The sequence below is a fragment of the Lucilia cuprina genome, chromosome 4, assembly GCF_022045245.1.
Source record: "Lucilia cuprina isolate Lc7/37 chromosome 4, ASM2204524v1, whole genome shotgun sequence".
Lineage (NCBI taxonomy): Eukaryota > Metazoa > Arthropoda > Insecta > Diptera > Calliphoridae > Lucilia > Lucilia cuprina.
In genome coordinates, this window is record NC_060952.1 from 40,546,216 (window position 1) to 40,572,258 (window position 26,043).

Genomic DNA, 26,043 nt, shown 5'->3' on the forward strand with positions numbered 1-26,043 from the left:
TTACACTGTGTCAAGTGAACGTGACAATATTTTCAAGATTTGCTAAAAACACAATAGTTTTAACATGTTTTTATAACTCCACCAAAAACCACACAATACAAAACGTTTAAGCAGCCATTCATTCATTGATAGATTTTGCTTATAATCGAAACAAAAACAAAACATAAAAATACTCGTGTAAAAACATAAAAATCAATGACCATAATTTATAAAATTAAGAATTCGTAATGGTTTGCTATAAATTTTGCGTTTTTGGTATATAAATTGTAGCTAATTATAATGTATTATGGCAAAGACTACAATTGGCATTTTTCTTAATTTCGTTTGTATTTTTTTTTTTTTTCAAATTCATGCAACCTAACAACCAGTTAGATCTTGAAACAGTAATGTAAATCTTTAAAGTTTTACTTTGCAGACAAAAGTAAAATAACCACAACAACAGCAGCAGCACAGAGACAACAAAAACCGCACGCAGTCAATTTAAATTGCCAACAACTTTTCTACATGTCGAACGAACGCCAAACAACAGCAAACCAATCGTCTAACAACCAACCAATTGTTGCTATGAATTTTTGTTTATTTCTAACTATTTTTGTTGTTTTAGATCAATTTGTCTAGAATCTAGATCAAACGTGCTGTGTTACAATCCAACATCCACAACAGCAACAAATACAGTAAAACCAAATTAACAACTTTAAAAATAAGTTAGATTGAATATACAAAAAATACACACAAAGTGTGGTTAGTTTTTATGCAGAGAATTTAATTAATTAATTCAACAAATTTTTATAGTAAATCAGTTCTAGTTTGGTTCTAGTTCAGTTTTAGTTCAGTTCTAGTTCAGTTCTAGTTCAGTTCTAGTTCAGTTCTAGTTCAGTTCCAGTTCATTTCTAGTTCAGTTCTAGTTCAGTTCTAGTTCAGTTCTAGTTCAGTTCTAGTTCAGTTCTAGTTCAGTTCTAGTTCAGTTCTAGTTCAGTTCTAGTTCAGTTCTAGTTCAGTTCCAGTTCCAGTTCAGTTCTAGTTTTTCTTTTTCAAATTTCCTAATTAAATTCTTTTAAACCCTGTTCATTTCAATTTGGTGTGGTTGTATATACAGATTATTTAGTTTTATATATTTAAAACTTATAGTTAACGTTTCATTTCAACGTTTATTTCGTGTTTTTGTTTTTAACGTCTTAAAACAATCTTAAGGCAACAGAAAACAAAGAAAAATACAAAATCAAAATGTTTTGTATCTAAAACCATAAGCTGTTGATTAGCGTTACCAATTGCGTTATTATCCAAAAAGTATTTCAAACCGGATCACCAGTGGCTACTAACATGGTTACTTAACTAAATGTTTTTGAAAAAAATCTATGAAAACCAACAACAATAACACAGAGTGTTTGTTTGCAGCTATCTGTGCAGCAGAATGTACATGTGTCTGAACGCCCGTCCATCCGTCCGTCCATCCTTACATGTTTCCATCAACATAATATTATTGTCTTAATATGACATTTTATACTGTATAGGGCTATTTTTAATGATACCACTTGGTTATGGTGCCACTAAAGCAATAATGTATTTGCAATATTTTGTATGATAAGAATCGACATTTTTTTCATACACAAAAGCCGAATAAATAAATATTACAAAATAAAAATTAAAAATAAGTTATATTAGAAACGGATCAAACGAAAATATATACCTATTTAAAGCGATCTATGAAGGAAATCAATATGTATTATTTATTAAATTTTAAGTAATCCTTGAAAAAGTATAACCTTAAAGTATCCTTAAACTTGTACACAGACTTTGACCATATTTGCATTGAACACACCCCAATGTAATCTTATCTCTAACATTCACTAGTAAAATGAGAACCAAAAACCAATGACATTGAAATTTGTTCACTTAGAAATTTTAAACTCCAATCTAGAATTCTATTTAGCATAATATAAATTAACAAAAATCTTTACTTTAGAAAAATGCATATATAAAAATAAATTGTTATTTTAATTTCATTCCCCTCTTAATTGAAAGTCAAATTGTTTAATGGTCAAACTATCAAACCATTTATGCGCTGAATGCCCCAACTAGAGCAAATAATTGTAAGGCTTTTTAACTCTTAATAACCTTCGATTATTTGCTGTTCATGTATTTTTGTTTTTGCAATTTTCAATTTTATTTGTTATTCGGTACAAACTTCAATTTAAACACCTAACGAACCAATGTTTATTTTAACCGGTCATAATTTTCACAAATAAGGACCCACCTGTTGTGTTCGAAAAATATTTCTTGTCTATCTAAACAATTTTATATATTTTTAAAAAAACAAACAAAAAGACCTAAATTAAAAAAATGTTATAGAAAAACAAAAGGCAGAAAACCTCTAGCATAGATCACATTTTAATCTACAATATTTAAACCACATACATATAGACGAAGTTTAAAAGCTGACAAAAGTTGTGAACCCACACACATTGTTTTTCTTTTAAATGGTATTTTTAGCAACAATTTTTGCGGGACCACATACAAACTTATGTGTCTTTATGATCTAGCATTACACCTTTTTCCCTCCATTTCGTTTTGGTAATTAAATTCAACAAAAGGAACGCAGCTATGATACAAACGCCATGCAATAAAAAACAAAAAACATGTACACCTTTTAAAAGTGGTCCAGTTACCGCTGGAAAAACTAAACATGACTGGAACATAGTTTACACTCATATAAAATGTAAGTCTATTCAGATACTTAGGTTGCAAGGTACTAAAGCGGCCTTTTGGGAGCTGAAACAACAACAAGACCAGAAGAAAAAATCCACACAAATACTAAAACTGGAGCACATGTTGTTTTACTTGACTTTAGGTTGTGTTAAGAAAGCTTCAAAGACGCCAGAGCCTGAATTGGTTTTAGTGGTACCTTACAACCAAATAACATTCCTTAGGATATTTTCTGTTTGTTTTCTTTGAGTGGTTGGTCTCATTTTTTTCCGGCTTTTTCTGTGTAGGTAGCATTAGAAGTTTGATAGAAGACAACTGCAACAAAGAAAAAAAAACAACAATACAAAAAATATATATTGGTAATTGCACGATTTAGTATGTGCCAACTATGGATTTAGTATGTGCCACAAAGAAAAACTATTACACCATTTGCAATAGCAACTGAAATGTTTTTTTCCATGGAATGTTCTCACGATTAAGCTGTAGTCCTCGTCTATAGACTGGACTATATTATCGGCTACAGATTTGTCTATAGTCTCGACTATTTTTCCATAGTTCCGCTTATAATGTGGATTATACACAGGTTTACAGACTCTAGTATAGACTAGCCTATAGTCTCTGCTTAAGACTGAACTTTAGTCTAGACTATAGAATACACTATAGTGTCCACTGTAGAATAGATTATAGTCTCGACTATACAATATAATACAGACTATATACTCTTCTATAGAATATTTTATAGTTTCGATTATTAATATAGAATGGACATGAATATAGAATGGACTATAGTATCGACTAAAGAATAAACCATATTTGCTAATATGGAATAAATTATTGCCTCGACTATAGACTTAACTATAAACTAAACTATAGACTATATTATAGTCTCTAGTATAGATTGAACTATTCACTAGACTTTAGTTTCGACTATATAGAGTATTATATGTAGGACTATAGTCTCTCAACTATAGGCTATTCTACAACCTCAAACATAAACTAAACTCTAGTCTGAAACCATTTCTAAATACTGGACTATAGTCTTAACTATTGCATTGGCCTATACATAGAGCAAAATAAAGAAATATACACGCCTGGTACCAAACTGACACCAAAATGTTTACAACGGATTGTTTATCAATAGTGAGCTTACCACGTTTGTTAACATTTAGACAGCGGATGTGTATAACATTAACATGTCGACAACGTGTGTTGTCATACGTGTAAATATAATTTGACATCGGATGTTATTAAAAAATTATAAGCACTTTGGTATCAATTTGATATCAGCGTGTGTACAGGCGTCACAAAATGTTTCCCTTTAGACTGGACTAGTATTAGGTTTTACTATATGGTCTCATTTTTAAACTAGGCTCTATAGACACTATACAGTCTTGACTTGAATAGAAATGCTATCGGCAACTTTGATATTGCATTGAAATGTCATCGATTACTTTGATCTTATATAGGAAATGTGTCGATAACGTTGATCTAGCATAGACAAGTTATAGATAACGTTGATTTTTATAGAAATGTTTTCGACAACTTTGATCTTGTATAGAAAAGATATCGAAAACTATGATATTGTATAGAAAAATTATGGATAACTTTAATATTGCATAGACATGTTATCGTTAGCGCTAATCTTCTATAAAAATGTTATCGATAACTTTGATCTTGTATAGAAAAGTTATAGAAATCTTTGGTATTGTATAAACACTTTGGTGATTGCTGTGATCCTCTATAGAAAAGTTATAACTTTGATCTTCTCTAAAAAACAACTATCGATAAATTTATCAATATTTGGAAGTATAATCGATAACTTCGATCTTCTTTAAAAAATGACAATTTTGAACTTTTAAAGTAAAGTTGCGGATAAGTTGCGGATAATTGGGCTTCTGAAGAAAAGTATTCGATAACATTAATATTCGTACATTTACCTAGGAAACAGTTTTAATTTAATACTACAACAAAACAAAAAAAAAACACTTTTTTTTACAATCATGTTTTTCAACACTGCATCTTCAGGTTGGTTTTCATCCTTTTTTTTTGCCAATTTTTTTTCTACCTTTGGCAAATGTTTTTTCACTGTTAATGTTACAATTCCACAACAAAAGCTTCTTTTTTTTTGTTTATTGACAAGCAACGAGGTGGACATCAGGAATTTTTTAACATCTAGCTTAACATTAGTTGTTATAAGGAGAAGAAGACGGTTTTTCTGTTTTGTGGTATTCGATATTCTTATTTCTTTTTAAAGATCTTAAGCGGCCCCCCATTTGGTTATGATCATATTAAAAACAGACGATTAAATATAGAAAAACACACACAGAAAATTTTTAAATATTTTTTTGTTGAGTTTGTTGTCCTTTTATTATCTGACCAAATTGAGAAAAAAAAATAAAACGTAATAAATGTATTTTAATTATGCATAAAAAATATTATTTTCTTTGTGGTTTCCAAACAATTTGATTTCTTTTAAATGTTTTTTATATGTTGTTACAGGATTTCTTAGAAAACTTATAAATTTTTAAGATTTAATTGATTGTATTTATTTGGTTTATTTGTTGCATTTAAAGTTTTTTTCCTTTGTTATAAATTGTCGTGTTTTAAGATAATTGTCGGTTGTTGTGTTGGCTAAAAGTTTATTTTTTGTGGCAGTTGTAAAAAGAAATTATAGTAAGTTTTAGCAAAAATTTGCTCATCACGTTTAAAGATTTATTTATTTTTGTATAATTTTTAGAGTCGTATACTTTGTATTTTTCTCGCTACATTAATCAAGGAGGTCATCTGAGATGAAAACAGTTTTTGGTTTTATTTTTTTTAAATAACATTAAATCTGTTAAATTAGAAAAAAGAAGTAAATAACACTTGAAAACAATGTTTCCTGCCTAAAACAAATTAAGTTTTTTTGAATTAAATAGCTTTTAAAATAATTGTTGTTAAAATACTTTTGCTTCACTTTATATTTAAACCATTTAAATTCAATTTGCAAAAATTTTAACATTACCTACAGCCTTCTTTATAATTTAACAAATTTAGAAAACTTTATTTTTTTAAGTTAACAAAAAATTCCCCATTGCTACTATTTAACTACTTATTACCTTAAAGCTTAAATCACAGCAAAAATATCTCTGCATACCACTAAAAATGTTGAAAGATTTATGATTATCGGATAATAGAAAAAAAGCCATAAAAACCATTAAAATTATAAATTGTTTAAAAGATAATTTTTCTATTATTAATTACAATCAAGATCAAAGAAAAAAAGCCATAACAAATGAAAAAGACACAATTGTAACAACCCCATTTACATTAAACTAAATAAAATCATAGATAAAAAACACAACAAAATATAAAGTTTAAAAAAGTTTATTAATAATAAAACAGCAACAACAAACACACAACAATGTGTGTGGCCCTTAAGAAATAAATAACAAAATGTAAAAAAAAGTTTTTAAGTTTTGTTTTCAATTTTTTTCTTTCATATATCACTCTATGTAATCCTCCTCCTTCAACTAACTGCTGGTGGCATGTTGAATTTAGTAAGCGTGATTTTTATTTTACAACTTATTGGTTGGACAATAACAACAACAATAACAAGCTGTAACAGCAGCAGCAACAACAACAACAGCGGCTGTAACAACAAAAATATATAAATTTCTAAGAAATAAACTTTAAGCTTCAGGCATACAAAAACGTAGCAACATGTTGTGATTTTTCCCCCAACTATTGGCAAAAATAACAACAACTATATGTAACATACAACATAGAAAATATTGTTAATATCTTTTGCACAAAAAAATGTAACAACAACGAAAGCATTTTTTTCGGTTATACTTAGTTGCTGTTATTACAGAGTTTGTCTTCTGTTTGCTTTAATAAAGTAACAAAATGTTAAATTCCAACAAAAACTAAATACTACAGATTAAAAGGAAATTAAAATCCTAATTTAAATATAGAATATTGCAACGAATTTGTTACACTTTATATTAACAAAAAAATGTTGCATAATAAACAAGTGAATATATATAGTTAACAAGTAGGTGTCTTAAGTCTTCTGTTTTTAAGGTCAATGTGAATTTTAGTAGAAAAGGAAATTGATGCTATATGGAAAAGTTTAAAGTTTTATACCCAAAAATTGTCGATCACTTTGATTTTCTACAGACAATTTATTGATACAGAAATGTTATCGATAACTCTGATATTCTATAAAAGAATCGATAAAATCAAATTAACTATAACACTTTGATTTTATCGAGAAATTTGATGATCTATAAAAAAGTTGTCGACTTCATAAACCTCCTATAGAAAAGATCGACAACTTTGCTCTTCGATTGAAAAGTTATCGGACAGTCTGATGTTTTATATAAAAATTATCTATAATTTTGATCTTCTTTATATTGAATATTGATAACTTTAATCTTCTCTAGAAATGTCCGTCATTCTGTAAAAAAATTATCAAGCACTTTGATATTTTGTACATAATTTATCGACAACTGTCATTTTCTATAGGAAAGTAATTGATCAGTTTGATTTTCTATAGAAGAGTTAACGACAAAAAGAAGTTAATGTTCAAAAGAAAAGTTATCGAAAACCTTGATCTTCTAAAGGACAGATGTTGAAGAACTTTGATCTTCTAGAGACAACTTTTTGATAACTTAGGTCTTTAATAGAAAAATTATCAATAACTTTGATTTTTTACAGAATAATTATCGATAACTTTAATATTCCATATAAAAATGATCGATTAAAGTCAATCATCTATAGAAAGGTTATCGATAACATTAATCTCAATAGTTTTAATCTTTAAACTTTGATATTGTCCAATAACATTGATCTTTTATAAAAAACTTATCGACAATTTTGATCTTTCATTCAAAGTTTATCGATAACTTTGTAATCATGTTATCGATTAATTCTATTCTCTATATAACATTGATATTTTATAAAAAAAATATCTAATTAGAAAAGTTTTCGATAACATAGATCTTTTTGCAAAAACTTATCAGTAATTTATCGATAACTTTGATATATTCAAGATAAGTTAAAGCTAATTGTACTCTTTTATAGGTAAATATAGGAAAATTATCGATAACTTTGGTCTTGTTGTGTAGAAAACTTTTCGATAATTTTGATATATTATTGAATAATTATTGACATATATCTCCTGTAGAGAAGTTATCGATCACTTTTATCTTCTAAAAAAGATCAACGAAAATTAACTGTTGACTTTATAAAAAAAAACTTATCTACAACTTTTGATCTTATATAAGAAAATAAAGGAAAATTATCGATAACTTTTTCTTTCTATAGGAAGTTATGGAAAACTCTATCGATAACTTTGTTTTTAAATTAAAACTATCCCAAAGCTTAATCCAATTTAAAACACCTACAAAACCTACATACTTTTGAAATCCCAATGAAACTAAAATACAAACAAATATTAAACCAACCAAGTCCAACAAAAAATTGCAAAGACAAAACTGATAAATGATTTTATAAATGTTATGTTACATGCAAAGTCTTGTGATTCTTTTTTTTCTCCCAATAATTTTTTACACTAATCCCAGGAATTAAACTTTAAACTTTGTTGCAATAGGTTGTACAAAGTATATGTATATCAGGCGCAGGGAATAAATGATCTAGTTGCAAATAACCAAAGTTGTTCGGCTTCTGTCTTCCAAAAATTGAAAAGGAAAGAAATATACAAAAGCAACATCAACAACAACAAATAACTCCTTATATTGGCACATTAGTTAAGGTCTTTTATCATATCTGGATATAAGCAAAATATATTTTTTGTGTTTTTTCGAACCTACAATATCCGTTTTACATTATTCACAGGCACAACATGCATATTTACTTGTTGCTTGCTGCTCATGTTTATTGAAAATTGTTGCAAAAAATTCAAAAACATTGAAAAAAGTGGAGTAGTACCTGTTGCAAACTATAAATGTTGTTTAATTTTTTAAAGTTGTCATCATCCTTGCTGTAGATTTCTCTCCAAAAAAAATCATACATATACATTACTGGTTGGTAGCACGTGAATCTGTTTTTAGTTTTATTATTTAAGATTTTTTTGTTTGTTGTTGTTTAGAAGATTTTTGGTTTAACTTTTCAGTTGAGACTAAATACTTGTGCAAAATTGTTTAACATTTCATAATACCCAGGAGGAGGCTGTATCGGGCCATGACCTAAGCTGGGCTGAGTAGTCATCACCATACATACATATACATTTATTCGGTAGATCTTTGGATTCGTTATTTCGAATACATACATGTTATGTTGCATGTTATTGCTTTTAAATTGTTAAATAGGTTTTCAATGTTTGTTTTGTATATTTTTTGTTGTTTTGCGTTGTTGTCGTTTTCATCGTTCCTTTGATTTTGTGAAAATTAATACTTTTTCGAAGGTTTAATGTTAATGGATGAGTTATTATTTGTAAATTGTTTTTCTTTTTTTGGAAACATTTTTTTATTATTCGAAAATAATTTATTGTGTAGGGACATTTATGTGGTAAAAGTCATAAATTTATTATGAAAAAAAAATAATTATGGATAATCAAAATTTATTTTGTGTTCGTTTTAAGGAGATTATGAAAAAAAAACATTTGTTTAAATTCAGTAACTTAAAGCTTCAGCAAATAAAATAATCTTTTTTTGTTTTCTATAAAAAAATTTGAGTTTCTGTAAACAATTAGAAAGTGGTTTTAATTTTACGAAAAAAACGCTTAATTTTCCAATTAGCTGATAAATAGTAAGTCCTTAAAGTTACGATATTGGTTCCAAATAGTATTGATATGCTACATTTCTATCTGCTCCGATCGCTTACTTATTATTTTAAATGGATTAGTTCTCTTTAGTTTCTCAAAACTCCAAAAAAATACGACTCAAGACATTTAAATCGATAATGTAATAATGCAACGCATTGGCAGAGGAAGTAAAACGTATCATCCACCTTCTCGTTGCACCATCGATCCGATGCAAAATGATAGGTGGCGGTGGCGTAAACATTTTAGATCGACGGCGGCTAAATTGTCAGCTCAAAAATTTATCTTATAAGCGTTTATTATATTCAAAAATCTCTGTAAAATAGAAACCTCCCAGCAAAATCTTTACTTAAATGGTAAGTAGGCAAGTAATACAAAATGTAAGTAGTTACTTTTTGGTTAAATAACTACTTATTTTTGGTTACAAAGCTTCTTATCGACTTTTACGGATTTAAAACTGGGTTTACAGATATTTTTTATGTTTGCTACTCCATTCTCTTACTCAAAGCCCAATTAAAAAGTAATTTAATCATGGTTTCCACACAAGTGTAAATATTAGCATTTCTTTTAAGAATTTCCAAAATCGACTAAGGTTAGAAACACTAACTAATTCCATACGCTATAGACAATTGACTACAAGTTCTATTCAAAAAAAAAAAAATAATTTATGTTATTGATAACGACAACTCATTACCAAGTAATGTATGAAATAAGTACATTACCTTCAATGTTAATTACAAAAATTTTAAAATATTTTACTAGGCTGTCTCTCCTAAGCTTTTTTCTACAAAAAATGGACGTTATTAGTAGTTTTAACTATTTTAATTTAAGCACTATATTGTGTAGCAACTCCTTTCAATTTACCATAGTGGCAACTTCTTTCAAATTGGTTACATTTTTACCATCGACTACGTTTAAGCCGCTTAAGCTTTTGAGCCGAAAGAAGTCGGCGGTGGCGTGGTTTGAAAAATATTTGCCCTTTCATTATATTACATAAATACATTCTTAGTTCATATTTATACAAATAGGCCGTACTTTTTACTCTGCCTTCGAGAGTTTTACGTTTCATTACCGCATTGGTTTTGGAGTGATACGTCGTATAACGATACCGCATTACTTTTTTTCGGGTTCTACATATTAACCATATGCATTTGGATTTATAATCCAACTTTTACTTTGATACATGGTGGAGAACAATAAAAAACTCATTGAACTCATAAGCTAAGTCTGAAATACCGAAACGACCTATACAAAGGTATAGGTCGTTTCGATATTTCTTGGACAAGGCTTCTTGGCTTGTTACCCTGGCACTTTGCATGCTTTATGCGGCGCCATTTAAATTTTTAGATTCAAAAAAAAAATACATACATGTGCGGTTCTAATTTTTACCAGCTGCTACGTTTAAGTCGCTTAAGCTTTTGAGCCGAAAGAAGTCGGCGCGCCGCGGCTCTGGCGCTGTTTGTAAAATATTTGGTATTTGATCATTATGTATATACATTATTTTAGATCATGACGTATGTATATACATTCAGAGTTCATATTTATCCAAACTTATAAGTGTTTTTTGTCTTTTGGCTTCCAAAGTGCCCATGTTTGCTTACTCTTTGTGGAGGTTTCCCAGAATATGTCTGATTTGATTTTAAATATAATTCCTTTATTTCTATATATAAAGTCCAGGCCAGGATAAACTTCTTGACATGCTATAGTCCTGTCCATATCTGCTCTGATTCTTACCAATTCATCGGCTACTTCGTTTCCTTGTATATTATTCTGACCAGGTACCTAACACAGATCAAATGCGTGTTGTTCGTTGAGAACCTGTTGCTCTCTGCGACCTGTAGTGGCGATGTTCCGTCGTATGTTAGATATATAGAAAACTTTAAGTTTGAATATACAAGCTTTTATTTCAATGATCACTGCAAATACTTAAAACTTGAATTTTAAAAATGTTAAGCTTTTAATGAAAGCTTTTTTAATGATCAGTGCAAGTACTTTGGGCTTGAATTTTAAACAGTTTAAGCTTTAAATGAATGCTTTAATGTGCTATAATTTTTTGTTAGTTTCTAAAGAAAATTTTTTCCTATAGAAATATTAGAAACATGTGTTGATATTAATGCTTTTTCTGTCAAGTTTTTATGCATTATGAGCTTTTTAATACTCACTATTTCCTTCCCTCTGTTTATGAATAATCATTCTAAGTTCTTTTAATAATTAAACTTGATATAAATGATCTAGTTTATGTAATAACTTCTTGAATTCTTTTTTAATTCCACCATTCTTTTATTTATTCTTCTCTCTCCCTCGTTTACAAACATGTTTCTAATATTTCAACAATTTTTCCCATAATTAATCATTATTGCATGTTTTGCTTTTGTGTTTCAAATAGTAATTTGCATATTCTTCTAAAATTCTATATAATTTTCATGTTAACAAAATTGCTAAAAAATATGAGTATGTATTAACATATCCGGCTTTAAAAAGAAACGCCTCTAATATAAACAGAATTCTAAAGTTAAGAACTTTTTTAAAGAATTTCTAAAAGAATCATATAGCTAGCTAGTCTACAGCTTAAATTTAAAATATATTTCAAATACATTATGAAAAACAAATACTAACAACTAATTAACAAAAGGCCTTAAATGTAAAACTTAAATTATTTTTTGTCGTTAATGGTTATATTAATATATAAAAAATATATATTTTTTTCGCAAACATTTATTTATGAATTTTAAACAAAAAATTTTTAAAATTTTTATATTATTTTTCTTAAGCAATTATTTGCTAGTTTTCCGTAATGTTCATTAGTTAGTTTTACCATTAGACAGCAAGTGTGTTTGAGATCTAACAGACATGATCGTTTATTGTGACAAATTATTGTGGGTTGTGTCTGGCTGTTTAGTTAGTGATTTTTGGTCACAGACTTTAAATGGTGGCCGTGTAACTTTATACGGGGGTTGTGTGGATTTGGTTTGTTTGTTTGTTTATTTATTTTTTCCAACGATTAATTAGTGTTTTTAAATGTACTAATTTTTTGGTTATTATCTTTATTAAAAGATAATTTTTTTTTCAACATTCTCCTCATGTCCAAACATATTTACATTAAAAACAACTTTTTCTTAAATACAATTTCCTTAATGGTGCCAATAATCTTAAACTAAAAAATGAACAAAAAAAATCATTTAATTTTGCCTCAAGAATATTAAAAAGTAAAACCATTTAAATTTTGTTTTTATAAACCCTGCCTCCTTATAGAAAAACTTAACCAACAAAAAAACTTGCTGCAGCTTTTAATACTTAGAGTTTTTCTTTATTTATTTCGTAGTTTTTTCTTAGATATTTGATACCATTTTGGTTTTAGTTATTATTGCTAAAAATTGATCTAGTTACAGGTTATTTCTTTTGTTTTATGAATTCAATATGAAAATCATAAGCGGATACCTTTTAAATGTATTTTGATAGGTATTGAATTTTATTTGAGTTTATTTCAATTTTTTCTTTTTTATTTTTATTTTGTTGTACTATAAGTCATTACATTAACTTGTTCAACACTTTATAACTGCAAGGGTTTCAATGTTGCAAGATTATCGCTGCTGCTGCAACAAAAAAATTGCAAGAAATAAAAATGAAAAAAAAAATATTATTTTGTGGTTTTCAGAAATTGGGTGAATATCGAAAAGTGTTAGCAAGTTGTTGTTGTTGTTGTTGCCAATAATTGAGCTAAAATATTTTGAAATAAATCTGTATCACATATAACGTCGGCAGTATGATGATTGACGTTGGAAAAACTACTTAAGAAGCTAGGAAAATATTATGTAATTATGGCTCAACAAGAAATCATTAATATTTTCAAAATATTTGACGTTTATTGTCAGGAAATTATGTCAAAAATCCACCTATTACTAAGAGAGTTAGATAAAGCTTTAAAAAAAATGTTGTTTTAAAGTTAGAATACAAAATATATAAATATTTTAAAGAAAGAGTTAATGATCATTAGCTATTTGCAACACTGAAATATCTATTGAATTATTTTAAATTTTTAAGATAATAAATAACTATGATTTTCTATAGTAAATTTATCGAAATTTTTGATATGTTTGATAAAAGTTATCGTAAATTAAGATTTTTATTTTTAAGTTATCGAAAATTAATACAACATTGACTTTCTTTAAAAACTTATTGATAACCTCGGTTTTTTATAGTGACATTATTTATCTTCTATAGACAGTTTATAAATCACTTTAATAATTTATAATAAAGTTATCAATAACTGAAATTTTCTATAGAAAATTTGTCGATAAGTTTATTATTCTTTAGAAAAGTTGTCGATAACTTAATCCTATATAAAAAATTAGTCAATAACTTTGATCTTCTTTAGAAAAGTTCTACATAATTTTTAACTTTGATCTTCCATAGAAAAGTTATCGATAACTTTAATTTCCCATTTAGTCTTCTATACACAAGTTGTCGATATCTTTGATCTTCTTCAGAGATCTTATCGATTACATTCAACTTCTAAGAAAAAATAATCGATTGCTTTGATATTTTATAGAAAAGTTTTCGATATCTTTTAACAGTCATAAAAAAGTTATCGATAACTTTATTTTCCTATAGATATTTTTGATATTCTACAGAGAGCTTATCGATTACTTTGAACTTCTGTGAAAAAATAATCGATAGCTTTGATATTTTATAAAAAAGTTTTCGATATCTTTTAATTATTATAGAAAAGTTATCTTAGAAAATGTAATTATCGAAAAATTTGATATTCTAAGAAAAACTTATCGATAACATTAATTTTCTATGGAAAAGCGTCAACAACTTAAATCTTCCATAGAAAAGTTGTTCTTAACTTATTCCTATATAGAAAAGTTATTGATCATTTGTATATGTCATAGAGAAGTTATCGATAACTTTAATTTCCCATAGAAAAGTTGTTCATAACTCTAATCTTCTATAAACAAGTTGTCATTAACTTTGATCTTTTACAGAGAACTTATCGATTACTTTAAACTTCTATGAAAAAATTATCGATAGCTTTGGTATTTTAAAGAATAGTTCTCGATAACTGCTATAGAAAAGTTACCTTTAAAACAATAACTGTGATCTTGTATAGAAAGGTTATTAATCAATTTAATCTTATCTTCTATAGATCATTCTCTTTTATAGTCAATGAAAATGTTATCGATAAGTTGGATATTCTATAGATAAGTTTATCGATAACTGTGATACTGTATAGAAAGGTTATTAATCATTTTGGTTTTGTATAGAAAAGTCATCGATATCTTTGATCTTCTATAGAAAAGTTATCAATCACTTTAACCTACTATAGAAATATTATCGATAGGTTTTTTAATCTATAGAAAAGTTTTCGGTAACTTTAATCTCTAATGAAAATATATCGATAGTTTTGACCTTCTAAATTAAAGAATTGATCACATTGATCTTCTAAATCTTCAAAATCAAGAAAAGTTTTCATCTCCTTGAGAAAATTTATCGATACTTATTATCGATAGCCTTATGTTTTTAGAACAATAATGAATTACTGTAAGTGTTCAATTATTTCATTATTTTTAAATTTTTTTTTAAACCAATTTTATTCTGATATGATTTCCCAATTTATGTATAAATCAATTAAAATTCTTTAAATTCATTTATATAAAAAATTGTAAAATCAATTCTTATAATACTAAAATTAATTTTATAGCTCTTCATTTTTAAAAAAATAAAAAAATTTATTATTATTCAACATTAATCTTAATACAATTTCAATTTCATACATTCAATCTAAATTCAGTTTTTATTTGAAATCTTTAACTAAATAAATTGCTAACAATTTAAATTTTTCGAAAATTTGTTATGGCATTGTGCTTAATTTTAGAAAATTAATTTTAAATTTACAATTTTTATTTTGTTTTTCGTGTGCCACAAAATGCTGTATGATGCCAAAAGAAAAATCATTAAATAAATTAACAAGTTGTAGTGTTAACTAAATAGCAATGAATGTTATAAAACAATATACAAAACACTTGTAACAACTTAATTGGTAAAATCATTGAAATTTTGGAATGAAAAAAATACATACTTATGTATATATGTATGTATATGTAGTATACGAAAAGTCTTAGTTAAATCTAAAGATTTTTAGTTTATAGTGGGTTGCAAGAGATCATACGTTTCTGTTGCTATTGATTAAATTAACTTAAATTAAAAAAGAAATAAGTTTAAATTAAGTTAACAATTTAATATGTTTATAGATAAATACTGAGTTTTTGTGACAATTTTATTGATTTAGAGCAAACATATTGCAAATTATTGTTTGTAAACAAATTTTATTAGTAGATTAAGTTTTTATTATACAAATTTAAACTTTATTTATTTGAACTAAATTTGAATTATTTAACAATATTTAATTTAAATATTGAAATAATTGTTAAACTATTATAAAATTCTTAATATTATTTGTATAATTACCAATCTAGTTAAAATATTTCAAATATTTATGGTTGTCCCAAAGAAAATTTATTTTTAAAATAACCAACATTTACTAAAATGTCTGTCTTTTGATTTCACATGTAACTTTAATTATGTTTACTATTTGTTGTGATATTTATCTGTATTTGTTGTAATCGGTGAGTTGTTGAATGTTATAAAAGTACTTCTTAAAGGCCTTAAATTTGTACCAACATTTAGTACTATTTTCAACATCTTACTTTAACGCAATTTGTTAGTAATATTCGAATTTTTATGTTGGTTCTAAAATATGTCCCGAGATATTTCAATCTAATCATATCCTGTTTAATAGACATGTTTTTTTATTCACTCTCTCATTCAGCTTTAATTGCCTTTAAATTATGAATGAATGAATGAATGAATGAATGAATGAGTATCATTTCTTATTATATCCTACACCACTTTAGTGGAGAGGGTTTGTGCTGATGTTTGTTACGCACAAAAATATTAGTACTATCGGCTCAGAATCATTTTCTGAGTCGATTTACATATGTGCGTCCGTTCATATAAACCTTTTAATCAAAATACGGGTCGCAATTTTGAAGATAATTCAAAGAAATTTGAAGATAATTCAAAGAAATTTGATACATGATCTTTATTGATCAAGGAACAAAGCCTATAGAAAATGGTTATGGTCGGTTTATTATTTCACTTAGCCCCCATACAACTGAGCCCCCGACTGTTAGTCTGTTCTCCCCGGGGGCATGTTACCTTGGCGAGACCTCCGCCTTGGTGTTATTGCAATCACGGGGTATAAAGAGGGCCCAATACCTCCAATCTGACCGGGATTGAAAAATTGGTGTTCTCAGTCTACTGCTTGGCTTAGTCCTTGCATAGATTGCCAGAGGTCAGACCAGAGCACCGCATAATCTGGTACTACGGGTGGCCAGTTGCCCGCAGGACTATGTCCTGGCTGGTCAGTTGGTTGAGGTTCCTTCGGGATCCACATAGTGGTGTCAATTGTATATGATACAGAATGAATGTAGAGGTATGGGGGCCTTACCCCACCCGTATACCTAAATGAGTGTGTCGTATGTTTTTCTCTATGAATGTGTCGAATAAATGAGATGTGTGCTGGGTTGAATGATGATGGATGAAAGATATCATATACAAGTGATACCGATTAATTTTCCTTCCTTGTCCAGATGTGTTCAGAGTATACTCTGTTGATATCAGACTTACCACAGCGTGTCACTGTGAGTAAGAACGATGTCTACGGCTTATTGATGGATCGTGCTTCGGTCCACCGGTTATGTCTCTAGGTGCTGTTGCCGAATCAACAGAGCCATAGTAGTGTGGTTGTCTTACAACGTGACAACTTTGGCAAGAGATTAGATAGCTCGAGTACTCCAGCAAATGGACCGGTCATAGCCAATGTGCAAAAATTGCCACCTGAGTCTTCATTGAAGACAAAGGGGCGATGGTAGATCGTTCTCAAGTCTACCCTGTGGATGAAAAAGACCACCGTGAGATAAGGCCGACACGGCGGGTGCTCACGTTAAAACTCTCGACAGTCTGTTAGTGTGAACTAAACTCCTTTAGAAGTCAACAATAATATGACAATTTTGTAAAAATTTTCGTGTGCTTTGACCTGGGAAACTTTTGTTGAAAAACTTTTGATGTTATGTGTGAGCAAAAGAGAAAGTTTCCCAAAAAAAGTTTTCCGGTGTGAACCGGTACTTATGATTGCGCACTTGAAATTTTTTTACAAATTGTCGCATTATTGTTGACAGGGCTTTAGTGTGAACCTAGTATAATTCAACTCTTCGTGTGAACTTGGTATAATCATTTTCTTTGTTCGTTTAGTTTTAGTGTTAGTTTCATAAAATATACGAATTCTTTCCAAAATATACGAATTCTTTCCTGGTGTTTAAAATATCATAGTTTTCAATGGATATGTTCATATCCAATAATTGGCGGATATGAATCTATAAGGTCTATATATAATCCATATATAATCATATATGACCGTTTTTAGCTGGGTTATTGTAATTACTGAAAAATGATTCGAAAATTACTCAAAAATTATCAGAAATTCGACACATGAATGACTCAAACAGGATTTACAAATTAGTCAGAACTTTTCAAAAGAGGGCTTCATAAATAACTATTTTAGAAGAGTCGCGGATGGGGTATAATTTTCTACCAATTTATGATCAATAAGTTTGAGTTCTGAAAAATATTTAAAAATATCGAATACTTAGTACCAAAAAATGTACTTTTACATTCTTTCTAATAAAACTAAATTAATTACAAGTTTTTCTTTTAATATTTTATTTGAATTATTTTGCAAGGTAAAGATTTTTCGTAATTTTACAGTAAATAACTTTTAAACTGGTACTTTTTCTATGCGTATAACATCTAAAAAGTACTTTTTCTTATGAGATATTGTCTCTCATTGTTAGCAGAATTTTTTCAGGTTTATTACCCTGTTGTTGATTTGCCACTGCGAATATTTTGCTGCAAACTTTTGTAAATTGCTTTTGAATTAAAAAATTCTTTTTTTACCAACTACTAGCGTAGGTGTTAGTTGAAGTTTTTGTATAAAAATATTTTTTGTTAATGCAGTAACTGTTGGCAGCTGCTACTTGTTGTTGGTCTAGCAAATTAATGAATTTTACAACATACAGTTAAAAATAATTGTATGCGACTTATTTTAAATAAAATTAAAAATAAAAAAGAATCTGTACATATAACAACAATTAATTATTTAGTGATTGTTTTGTGTGTTGATAAAAAATTTTATAAGTCTAGTCTTTTAGTCTCTTCGGATTTCGAACAAAGACATAGAGAAAACAAAAAGAAATCGTTAAAACATGTAACAACTGCTTTAAGTACAAGCAATTAAAAATCTTTAAATATAAGATCTAGTTACACAGTTTTTATAGGTTTATAGCAGTGAACGGCATATATGGTTTATAGAAGCCGAGCTTTTTTTAAAAAACCTTTTTTTAACAGAATTTATTGAACAAAAGTTTTCAATAAATAAAAAAGTTTTCAATAAAATCATTTGTAAAGTAAATGTATTGTATTCTCTTTATGACGATCATTGTCTGAAAAACATTTCATTCATAAAATTTTTATTAAGAGACCAGCATTTAAGACATTAAAACGTGCGTTTTTAGCTAAATTTTTATAGGAAATTTTTACTTTAACAATTTGGAAACATGAAACTGATTTTTTGTGACCAACACTTTCAACTAAAAACGAACAAGTTAAACAATTTATACAACAAACTCTTACTTTTTCAATTTAAATTTTTGTCGGTTAATACTAACTAGCCATGCAATCAACTTTGACATGTCAAGTACTTCACGGATGTTTAATTATATGAATCAAATAACTTAGAAAATACCAAAAAACCAAAACAAGATTTGTTACCAAACTATTGCTATTGGTATTCAAAAAACATACTACCTTTACATGTTTTACTTGAATAGATCTTGATTTGATTTAAAACACTTTTTTTGTAATTTTCCTTTTGTTTTTTTGGTCTAGTGTTTTTAATTTTAGTTTTTTGATCTGTATTAGGAAATTGAAAGTATGTTTTTAGAAACACGTTATTGCAATTTTGATGTCAATTGTAATTATTCACACTAAATTGAAAAATAAAATGAAAAAAAATACCAACAAAAATTTCAAAAAAATAATAAAACAACTGTGAAATGAAGACAGACGACTCTGACTGCCTGAAAAACGACCCAGAAATGAAGTAAGAGAAACATTTTTTGTATTTGTAACACTTGCATGTCGAATGTCGTCGTTCGCAATTGATCTGCTCTAATACATTTTTGTGTTTTGGTATCAATTGATTTTTATGGATATGAAAATGAAAATTCGAATTTTCTTAACATTTTTCTTAACGAAAGTAATTGTTATGTAATTTGGGAATTTTGTTGAAGGAAATATAAAAGTAACATTTTTAAAACTTTTGTATATTAAAAGTAAAAATTAAATGACATATATGTAGCAGCATCTAAAAATACACTTTAAGTGATACAAATAGGTTACATTTGCCTGCTTTAAAATATTTCGAATTAGTAGCATAGAAATTCTGCAAATTTGATTCTACCCAGCAAAATCTTTACTTACCCGGTAAGTAGGCGAGTAATATTGGAGAATAGTGTATGTAGTTACTTTTTGGGTGAATAACTACTTATTTTTGTTCGACGATGACCAACAAATAACTAGTTACATATATCATTACCCGACTCTTCCGGATTTAAAACTAGTTTTACAGTTCTTTTTTATGTTTCTATTCTCTTAATCAATGGAATGGTTTTCACACAAATGTATATATCGACATTTCTTGAAATAATTTCCAAAATCGACTACGATTAGAAGCTCTAACTAATACCTTATTGGACATATGCTATAGATAATCGTCTACAAATTCTTTTAAAAAAAATGATTTATGTCATTAATAACGACAACTCATTACCAAAATTTGAAAATATATTACTGGGTAATGTTAATTATTTACTTCTATCAGCTTCCAAGTGTAAAGAAATATTGATTTCTACACTGAACTACTTAGAACTGAACTAGAACTGAACTAGAACTGAACTAGAACTGAACTAGAACTGAACTAGAACTGAACTAGAACTGAACTAGAACTGAACTAGAACTGAACTAGAACTGAACTAGAACTGAACTAGAACTGAACTAGAACTGAACTAGAACTAGAACTGAACTAGAACTAGAACTGAACTAGAACTGAATTAGTACTGAATTAGAACTGAACTAGAACTGAACTAGAACTGAACTAGAACTGAAAGAGAATTAAGCTAGAACTAACTAGAACTAAACTTGAATTCAACTAGAGCTGGATAACAATTAACTTTAATTTATTTATTTTTTAAGAGACCTCAAAACTAAAGCTCTTTCTTTCATCTATTTCCATTACAGGATCGTGCACGCAATGTTTCAGAACGTTTGTCCTCCACCACTACCCTAACGGTCAACATAGCCGATTCAGATGATTTAGATCCATCGTTTATATATCGTGGCTGCGTACTGCTCGATGGCGCCTGTATTAATCCAGAATATACTGCTTCAGTGCCAGCAGGGTCATTGCAAGGTGTACTCACAGTGACACCTGAAAGAATACAAGCAGTAGATTTGGATACAATAAGTTCACCCATACGTTACTCATTTGCTAGCGGCATGCCGGGAAATTATGCAGATTATTTTGAAATCGATGAACAGACAGGAGTGCTAAAACAAATTAAAGCGGTAGATACCTCAACGGCTAAAAAGTATGATATTATAGTTAAAGCCGAAGAAGTATCCACTGCGAAACGGTTTACCACCGCTAAATTAACCATTAATGTTAAACCAGTAGATGCCAATCCACCAGTTATATCGGCCAGTTCAGTTGTGGGTTATGTAGATGAAAATTCTCCCTTAGGAACCCGAGTATTAGATGAGAATGGTAAACCTATATCTTTCAAGACTACAGATGCCGACTTAACTGAAGATGATCCAAAACCAGATTATATTTACGAATTAACGACACCTTCCTTTGAGGTAACTGCCGATAGTATTTTAGTGGTAAATGAAGAAGGTTTAGATCGTGATCCTCCAGCTCCTGGAAAATACAAATTCCAAGTGGTGGCACGAGAACCTAAAACCAATGCTGCTAGTGCTCCTTTAAGTTTAACTGTTATACTAAAAGATGTAAACGATAATGCTCCCAAATTATCGATGGTTCCTCCAGTGTCCATTACAGCTGGAGATGGCGTACGTAAAGTTGCCAATGTGACAGCCACCGATAATGATGAGGGCGCCAATGCTGTGATAACTTACTCTATTTATCATGTCTCCAATAATGGCATGCAAAAGTTCTATATCGATGAACAGACGGGAGAAATAGAAACTCGGGGACGCCTTTTGGCTGGAGAACAGTATAGTATTACGGTACAGGCTTCAGATATAGGAGGACTTTCATCGCAGGCTATTGTAGAGGTAACGGTAACACCTGGGCCTAATACCAAGCCACCGAAGTTTGTTAAACCTGTTTATGAGGTACAAGTTAGTGAGGGAGCCGAAATTAATTCTACCGTTACTGTGGTGCATGCTGAAGATCCCGAAAATGATCCTGTGATATATTCCATAATATCGGGTAATGATTTAAGACAATTTGCCGTAGGCCAAGAATCTGGAGTTATAGCTGTGATACGTAAACTGGATCGTGAAAGTTTAACACGGTATCAGTTAATTGTTAAGGCTGAAGATAATGGAGGTCTTTCCAGCACCGCTACTGTTAATATCAAGGTCACCGATATCAACGATAAGAATCCGGAATTCGATGAATCCACATTGCCTTATGTGTTCCATGTAGATGAGGGTAAGGCTAAAGCTTTTGTGGGTATTGTTCATGCCACCGATGCGGATGAAGGTATAAATGCCGAAATTACCTATTCCGTACCCAATGATATACCTTTTTCTATTAATGGTTCCTCGGGAGAAATACGTACGTCCGTAGCTTTGGATTATGAAAAACAAAATGAATATCGTTTTGTTGTCACTGCCAAGGATGGTGCTCCTGATGCTCGTTTGGGTACAGCTAGTGTTACGGTTTTGGTCAAAGATCTTCCCGATGAAGTGCCTAAATTCAGCGATTCTCGTATAGATGTGCGCATACCAGAAAATGAACCAGATGTTACGGTGGCTACAGTACAGGCCTTTGATCCTGATACTATGCCAGAAATAACATATGTGATACGCAAAGGAGCTACCGATCTTTTTAAGGTTAATCCCCAAACTGGTGAAATTAGAACGACTAAGGGTTTGGATTATGAAAAACAAAAGGTCCATGAACTAATTGTGGGCACCATAGAGAATGATGGCAACGCAGCTGGGGATACCATTAAAGTTGTGGTAGAGGTAGAAGATCGCAATGATGTGCGTCCGGTATTTGTGTCGGTACCCGAACCGGTAACAGTTAATGATGATCAGCCTATAGGTGCCATGATAGCCACTATGCCAGCCATAGATGGTGATGGTTCTTCTCCAGGTAATGTGGTACGCTACGAAATGGTGGGTAGAGGTAAAGCTTTGAAATATTTCCAAGTTGACCCCGATACTGGTGCCATACGTATACGTGATGAATTGCGCAAGGAAGAAGACACCGAATATCAGGTGGACATAAGGGCTTACGATTTGGGAGAGCCTCAACTGAGTTCTGTAGCCACTTTACCGGTATTTGTTAGACACTTACTGACCGATCCCAATGAGGACAATATGATGGAGGGCCGTCTAGATAATGGTGTCATAATGTCCCCCGAAAGTTTGGGTTTGGCATTTAGTGATGATAGTTATACTACTGGAGTGCCTGAAACCACTGGCATTAATGCCACCATTAAGCTGATACAAGTTATTAACTCAAAGAAATCGGTTAAATCAAATCCCGGCTTTAAATGTGAAATCATTAAAGGCAATGATTTGGGTTTGTTTAATGTAACCCAAGAAGATCATGGTTGCGGCATAAAATTAATAAAACATTTGGATTTTGAAAATAAAACTGCTCATTCTTTAGATTTGAAATTGGTCTCTCATAAATATTTCATTAATCCACAAAAAAGTACCACTACAGTTAAAATTATAGTGCAAGATGAAAATGATAATGCACCTGAATTTATCTACAATAGGGCTCGAGGTCGCAAAGATACTTTCTATGCAGTTGTTACCCCCGAAATGGATACAGATACACCCATATTACAGGTGCGAGCCACCGATCGGGATTCGGGTAAATTTGGCATGATTCGCTATAAGATATACGATGAGGAAGACAACACTTTAAGCACTGACAATTTGGTAAGTTTTGCTGTTATTAAGATAACGTTTTAGCTAAAGTTAATCATTTGTGTGTTTCCTCTAACAGCCCACCAGTTATTTTGTCATGACCGAGGAAACGGGTATTTTACGTACGGCCAAATCATTCCGCGAGCAAACAAATTTCCCCAAGATTTTCTATGTAGAGGCTCGAGACAACGATGGTCAAGAAATGGGTTCTCATCGTACACGAGCTCGCATTGTTATTAATCAAATTACTGATTTAAATCGCCTTTCTCTGGTCTTTTCTGATGCTACACCCAATGAATTGCGCAATCAATATGCCGCCTTAGAAGAATTATTTTCCGAAAAGACAGGCGGTTTAATTACGGGCATAGAACGTTTTAGCAATCGTAAATTTTTAAATGAAAATGGTACTATTTTGGAAAATCCCTCAGCCACTGATGTTTGGTTTTATCTTATTGATCCTAAAACGGAAACTATTCTACAGCGTAATTCTTCCATAGTTCAAGAAACCCTATTGGAACCTACCGCCCGAGCAGAACTGAATTTTGCTGCCTCAGGTGTGGCCAGAGCCACAGCGGAGGGTATTTATCCACCCATCGAATTAAAGCAAGTGGTACAAAGCAAGGTGAGAAAGAGTTTAAAGAAATTTTTAATGGAATTTGTAATAAATTTAATAATTGCTTCTTTTCTATTAGATTTTGCCTATAGCTATTAACGATGAAGTTTTCCCCTATACTTTGATAGCAATATCAATTATTATATTGATTTTGGGTATAATTGGTATCATCTATATTTGCATTTCTTGGTCAAAGTAAGTGTAAATCCTAGACTACTATTAGGCAGTATTTTTAAGCTTTTCTAATGGACTATTTTTCTTCTCCTCATTCAGGTACAAAAACTTTAAACAACGCATGCGTCAATATTCCACCCCCAGTCCAACACGTTATGATCCCGTCATAGTTAATTCTCAAGCCTCTAATGGTGGTGATACTGTAGCCAATCTGAAAGAGTATGAAACTCAAGTTTTAGCCATGGCAGTACCACCTGATGGTGATGATGAACTGCAAATTGATTTCAGTGCTAAAAATCATGCCTTCTCCCTAGACAATGTGAGTTATATAACTCACAAAGAACACAATGGCAGCTCAAGTGGGGGACAAACTAGTCCTTCACATTCCGAAGCTACCACTGCCACCATAGCAACACTACGCAGAAATAACAACAATAATTTAAATAATATGTCGGCCAATAATAATATTAATAATCATACCATGAATAATAGACAAAATACTTTTAATCGTACATTGGAAATGAATGTACGCAATAATGCTAATCCATTGGCGGCCAATGGAACACTGCCGGGAACTTTAACGCTGGGTCGTATTAAACATCAAAATTCTAATCATTATCAGAATGGTGGCTATAAATTGGATACAGTGAGTCGTAATAATTTGGCAAATGCCCAAAATAATGCGTACAGTACATTGGGAAGAAGGGGCAATACTTTTAGTAATAATAATTCCAATGCCAACAATGGCGCTGAAATGGGAGCTAATGGGGAGCTAATGACAAATACTTTGGGTAGGAATCATCAGCATAATATACAGCGGGGATATAATGAAGTGCCAATAACAAATCCATTATTTCAAAGGTGAGTGTTAATGAAGAACTATACAAGAATTGTTTTTAAAAAAGTTTAATTGTTTTTAAATATTTAAACTGATCTTTTAATCAGTTTAAATATTGGTAGTTTTGAAGAAATGTTTAAAATCAACTAGAAAAACCTGTAAACAAAGTATAACAAGTAGTCCGACTCTCATATACAGGAAATTACTCTCTCACATCTACGAGTGTCGTGTGAATTCGACTCTCTTGTGAGAAATTTAAACTTGTCAAAACACTCAAATGATTAACTTACTTTTTGGGCCACTTTAAAAGATTTTACGCGAAATTACGGTTGTGCACACAAAATCTATAATTTTTTAAAATAATTTTATTTCACTTTTCATACAAAATTTTGTTTAATTTTCTTAAACTAGAAAAAAATATTTTTTTTTCTAATTATTGACATTTCATTTTTGTTGTTGTTGAATTTTAATTTACAAACAGAGTTTCAATTTTTGGTATTAAAAATTCGAACAAATTTAAAATTGTAACTTTTTTATAAAACTCTGTATGTTTAGAATGCACCTATACATATACATTTTTGTTACTAACACATATTTAGAGTTAGGTACTTTTTCATTAACACATGCTTAGAG

At 29.8% G+C, this 26,043-nt stretch overlaps 1 protein-coding gene across 3 annotated transcripts in view; it reads left to right on the plus strand.

Annotated features, from left to right (window-relative positions):
• Nucleotides 1-26,043, plus strand: part of LOC111690997 (cadherin-99C) — a 199,427-nt gene that overhangs the window by 172,980 nt on the left and 404 nt on the right. For all 3 annotated transcript variants that reach the window (XM_046948607.1, XM_046948606.1, XM_046948605.1), the window contains 4 exons: nt 20,888-23,797; nt 23,865-24,407; nt 24,478-24,593; nt 24,672-25,433. In XM_046948607.1, the coding sequence (XP_046804563.1) occupies nt 20,888-23,797; nt 23,865-24,407; nt 24,478-24,593; nt 24,672-25,433 (4,331 nt within the window). The remainder of the gene's footprint in view (nt 1-20,887; nt 23,798-23,864; nt 24,408-24,477; nt 24,594-24,671; nt 25,434-26,043) is intronic.